The sequence below is a fragment of the Phyllostomus hastatus genome, unplaced genomic scaffold (assembly GCF_019186645.2).
Source record: "Phyllostomus hastatus isolate PE091 unplaced genomic scaffold, TTU_PhHast_1.1 phas_scaffold_60, whole genome shotgun sequence".
NCBI classification, from domain to species: Eukaryota; Metazoa; Chordata; class Mammalia; order Chiroptera; family Phyllostomidae; genus Phyllostomus; species Phyllostomus hastatus.
In genome coordinates, this window is record NW_025334038.1 from 2,129,001 (window position 1) to 2,135,000 (window position 6,000).

General features: G+C 36.1%; 1 protein-coding gene across 4 annotated transcripts in view; it reads right to left on the minus strand.

Moving 5' to 3' along the window:
* Positions 1-6,000, minus strand: part of EPB41L5 (erythrocyte membrane protein band 4.1 like 5) — a 175,142-nt gene that overhangs the window by 151,602 nt on the left and 17,540 nt on the right. For all 4 annotated transcript variants that reach the window (XM_045825863.1, XM_045825862.1, XM_045825861.1 and 1 more), the window contains exon 3: positions 5,469-5,573. In XM_045825863.1, the coding sequence (XP_045681819.1) occupies positions 5,469-5,573 (105 nt within the window). The remainder of the gene's footprint in view (positions 1-5,468; positions 5,574-6,000) is intronic.

Consider the following 6,000-nt stretch of genomic DNA (forward strand, 5'->3'; position numbering starts at 1 on the left):
ATGTTCTTAAAATAATTAAATTAAAAAAAAATCAGAACCACTGAGCAACCACGGAGTCTGTTCTCCATAGGTGCTGCCTGTTGGGCCACTTGTCTACCCAACACTCACCATTACCCCTGAATATGGACACACCTTCCACAGGTGGGCTAGACCTACACAGAAATGTCAACTCCATACAGTCCAAAGTCCATTAGGTTTATCCAAGGTGTTAGTGGGCTAGGAAGAAGAGGCTTAATGGGCCACCAAAACAAAAACAACAACAACAAAAAGATAAGAATTCTAGAGTAGAGTATTATTATCTGCCCAACCTCCAATGTGTGAGGTCAGCAAGCCAAACTGGCAGCTCACCACATCATGCCTACAGTACTTGAAATAGCTGAAAATTCTAAAATTTTTACAAGAATTACCTCTCACTTTAGCTCATTGATCCTGCATTTGCCCTGGAGGGGATCCACTGTTGCAGCATCCAGGTGTGCACTTACAAAACATTTACTCAGTGTTCCACTAGACAATTTAGTATTTTCTAGCTCTCAGCTTTGGATCTAACATCTCCATTTCTATCTGTGTTGAATTTTGTCTTTAAACTAAAAGCCATAAACTTCAACTAATCAAGTTACTCACTTTTTTTTTGTGGTAAAGATTTTAGTCTCAATCTTCTTGAATGTTGTTTCATTTAAGTAGATAATAAAGGAATAACAGCACAAATGAAGGGTTAGTTAACCTGTTCAGAACTTGCATACATCACATCAACTCACATTCCACTGCCAAAAGCAAGTCACAGGGCCAAAACTGATATTACTTGAGCAAGAAAGTATAATCCCCTTATCAGCAAAGGCAAGTAACAATCTCATGATATACCATGTATAATAAATTATATACTGAATCATCTTTGCATTTCTGAGAATAAACTCCACCTGACTATAATGTATTATTTATACTTTCATTAGGCTGCTGACATTTTATTTAGGATTTTTTTTCATAGAGAACAGGGGAAGTTTAAAATACACATATAAAACAAACCAATACAAGCTATCAAATCAATTTGAGAAAAAGGCAAAACATATTTACTATGACATGTTAAGTTCTTTTTTCTTCTTTCTTGGTATTAGGAGAAATGCTACCTATGTTCCCCTTTTCTAGTAAGTGTCTACAATCTAAGTAATGCATTCTTCTTTAAAAACCAGATTGGACAGCTAAAATTCTAATCTCTAAATATGAAGTTAGAAGAACTTTAACAAGCAGAGGTCACAAACTTATAGGTCAGAGGGTTGAATCTTGGCCCAGAGACATGTTTTGTTTGGCTCACGCTATATTTTTCTTATTACTTTGAAAATTTTATTATGAAACATTCACAAAAAGTTGCAATAGCAAGAGGTTTTGTGTACCCTTCTCCCACTTTCTGCCAATGCTTACATCTTACATAACTACAATATGCTATTAAAATCAAGAAACTGACACTGGTACAATGTGCATATAATAAGTCCTCACTGCCACTTTAAGCAAAATGACATATAATGAAAACCAATTTTACCATAAGCTGATTGATATAAATGAAAGTTAAGCTCTTAACAGCATATTTCTGGTCATAAAAACACCACTAATCTTCTAAATAAAGACCCAAAACACTTCTAATATTAAACATTAAAATAAATGTGAGCTAAACATACATTTACCAAGATAAATAAAAAAATGTAAAATAATCATTTTCCAAATGCTTATTCCAGTTCAGGGTCGCAGGTGGCTGAAGCCTGTCCTGGCAGCTCAAGGTGGAAACCCGCCTGAACAGAACATGCACACACATATCTCACACTCACTCAGACTGGAACAATGTAAACACACCAGTTCACCCAACTCCAATTCGCCCAACTTGCACATCTTTGGGTTGTGGGAGTTAACAGGCATCCTAGGGGAAAACCCATGCAGACATGGACAGGTCATGCAAACAATGTCCTGGCTGGCAACTGTTGCTCTTTTTTTCTCATCTATGTTAGAACAAAACAACAGAACGAAATTACTTTATTCAAGGACCTGCTGTATGCAGTTCTGTGCCACTTATCACACATTTAGATTCCTGTAACCACAATCAAAATAAATATCCCGTTATCACAAAGAGCTCTCTCACACTACTCCTTTATAGTCATACCCATTTCCTATGTCCAATAATCTTACACCTTGGCAACCATTAATTTGATCTCATCTCTGTAATTTGTTAATTCAAGAAGTGTTATATAGTCCTGACTGGTGTGTTTCAGTAGACTAAGTGCCAGCCTACGAACCAGAGTTGCCAGTTCAATTCCCAATCGCGGCACATGCCTGGGTTGCAGGCCAGGTCCCCAGTAGAGGGTGTGCTAGAGGCAACCACACATTAATGTCTCTCTCCCTCTCTTTCTCCTTCCCTTCCCTTGTCTCTAAATATAAATAAATAAATTTCTTTTAAGAAAAAAGAATGTTATATAAATGGAACCATACAGTATGTGATCTTTAGAGACTGGCTCTTTTCACTCAGCATAATGCCCTTGAAATCCGTCCAAGTTGTCTATCAATAGATTTTTCTTTTGTATTGCTGATTAATAGTCCATGATATAAATGTGCCAGTTTGTTTAATTATTAACCTACTGTAAGACATTTTATTTTTTTCAAGTCTTTCCTATTACAAATAAAGTCACTATGATCAATCATGCACAGGTTTTTATAAGAAAACAAGTCTTTATTTCTCTGGGATAAAAAGCCAGGCATACAATTGCTGAGTCACATGGTATGTGTATGTTTAGTTTTTTAAGAAACTGCTCGACAATTTTCCACAGAGGCTGTACCATTTTCACATTCCCCAAACCATTATGAGATCCCGTTTCTCCACATCCTCACCAGCACTGAGTTATGACTATTTTTTATTTTAGCTGTTCTAACAGGTGTGTAGTGATGATGTCTCATCAAGATCTTAAGTTTGCATTTCCCTTTTGTCTAGTGATATATAACATCTTTTTGTGTGTTTACCTGCCATCTATATATCCTCTAATCCTACTTTAAACCTCTAGAGGAGATAAATGCACAACACTATCTGCAAAGAAGTGTCAGCATTTATAAAGCAAGTGGAATATCAGAAGTTGCATAAGCCCCTCCTCTTCCCAGATAGTTCAGTCCAGAAGTAATTAGGTGGTCTGAACAAGGTCAGCATCAGTGCAGAGATGCTGAGACTAGAGATAAATTTCATACAAAGTAATCAGTCAAGTAAATACTATACTAATTATAATCAAAACCTAATTTCTGTAGAAGAGAACTACAAATATGGAAAAGAAAAACTGCAATAAGTCCTGTGGTATTGAATTAAAATCGGAGTTATGTGAAGTCATGGTATTCTATATGAGAGTAAGAGCAAGAGTGAGAGAGAGAAAGAGAGAGAGAGAGAGAGGGAGAGGGAAACAGAGTCCCTAAACCTAGCCACAGATCTCACTGGAAAACTGGCAAAGTCCAGGACTGGAAAAGGGAAATATAAGATGAACATTTTGGGATAGAAAGGTCAGGAAATGCTCAAAGAATGATGTATGCATCTTAAATAAACAATAGCCATCCTGAAGAGGCGCCCGCTGGACAAACCTGGGGAAATTTGCGCATTGAAATAAATGAATAGTTAACAGATTATGACCCACTGAATAAAACAGGATTCAGCCCTGGCTGGTGTAGTTCAGTGGACTGAGTGTGGGCCTTCAAACCAAAGGGTTGCCAGTTCAATTCCCAGTCAGGGCACATGCCTCAGTTGTGGGCCAGGTCCCCAGTTGGGAGAGCGTGAGAGGCAACCACACATTCACGTTTCTCTTCTTCTCTTTCTCCTTCCCTTCCCCTCTCTCTAAAAGTAAATAAATAAAATTTAAAAAAATACTGCTTCCTCTTAAAAAAAAAAGGAGTAGAGATTAAAGCAAGAAAAGCACTATAAGTGTATCAAATAAAAGGGGAAATAATCATTTTAGGATCTGGTAATTCAATGATTGCTGGTATTGGTGAAGAGCAAATAATACAACTGAGCAATGATTGTATGTTTATTTCTTTCCACAATTACTTAAATATTTTAAGTACCTGAAACCTAACATTGGCATAGTTCTACCTCTTTTCCTCCTCAACTCCCCCGCAAAACAACACACAATGAATTAATTGTCTGCCCCTAAAATAATTTATTTTTTCATCTGACTGGAAGACTTTAATCCCTTACTCTAGAGGTGAGAGTTGAATGATATTAAACTCAACAGTCAACCAAGCCTTTATCAAACTAAGTGCAGACCAGAACTGAATTCAGTAAACATTCTGTGTGCCTACCATAGGCTGGGCAACAGAGGTAAATAAATATACTGTGTCTTTCCACTGTTTATATCACTCTATATCAATTAGTATTCTTAAAATTCACCATTTTTAATGAGCTATAGTGTATGCCAGCTGTAAAAAAAAGGTATTTGTGTATCTAAACATATCCAAACAACATATCCAAACATATAAAAAGTACAGTAAAAGTATAGCACAAAAGATAAAAATGGCTACACCTGTAGCACATGAATGGGGCTTGCAGGACTAGAAGTTGCTCTGGGTGAGTCAGTGAGGCAGGGGTAAGTGCATGTGAAGGTCTAAGATATTACTGTACAGTACTGTAGACTTTATAAACATTATACACTTATGCTACACCAAAATAAGCTGTTTTATTTAAAACAGCTTAACACTGAACTACTACATCACTAGAAGATAGGAATTGTTCAGTTCCATTATAATCTTATGGAACTACTATCATATATGTGGTACACTACTGACTGACACATTGTTGTGTGATGTATTACTTTATTCAACACTTTTGGTATTCACTTTGGATGATTATCACCACTAATTCACCTTCTAATCTTACCTACTCCTTTCTTTAAATAATCCTCAAGTTAAATCCTAGTAGTATACAACACTCAGTTTTTTGAAAAGCCTCCAACTTCTTACTGTACTGCATACACTGTTCTCTCATCTGAAATGCACACTCAAAGAACATCTATTAATCCAGAATCACAGATCTGGAAGAAATCTCAGGGAAGAATATCCTAATCTATTCACCTTAATTTGCAAGTTAAAAACTTCTGTCACCCGTAAAAGTTTGCCATTCTTTCCACTACGGAGTGCTTTTCAAAGTCTAATATGACCACAAACCAACCCACTGGTTATTAAAAACAGATTTCCAAGCCTCATCCATAAAGATCATGCTCTAATAATTTGGGTTAGGGTTAGACTTTTTTTTTTTTAAAACAAGCAAATCATGTTATTCTGAAGCAAGGAGCCAGTGCTTCAGACCTTAATAAGAAAACCACAGGAAAGAAAGAACACATTAAGAATATGTAGCCTTTAAACAAATTTAAAAAGAGTATGTACCCTTGTAGCACTTAGCATGTCATTTGAAATTTTCCATTTCTGCCTCCATATTGCAACCTCCAAAAAAACCAGCTACTTACTGCTACTTGTGCAGAATCCATAAATCTCAGTCCAAAATAGTCGCTTTCAATAAGATCCAAGTGATACGTAATCTGATCAAACAGCTCTTGACCTTTGGCTTTTCTCTGAAATGGCAAGAAAATAAATGAATCAGTACGTTGCTTGCAAGATGAGCAAGCCTGAATTGAAGATGATTTTAATTATATAAGATCTCTTTACGGTGGCAGGAAGGAGATTGTTAAAGGGGAGAGGGGTATAGGATAGAGGGCAACAAAGGGGGAAAAACTGGATAACTGTAATAGCATAATCAATAAAAAGTATTTTAAAAAAGATGTCTTAAAAAAAAAGCATTACTTGTAATACCAAAAGTATTACCATGTAGCAATACTTTTCCAATACACCATTTAAGGCCAAAAGAGAATCTGTGATCTCTATGTACTTTCCTGAAAAATATTACTCCCTATCAACCAAAAAATATTACTTTGTACCTAACACTATGGAAGGAAAAATTCTTGTTTTGTCTTGCCAAGTTTTAGAGCCCACACTTTATAA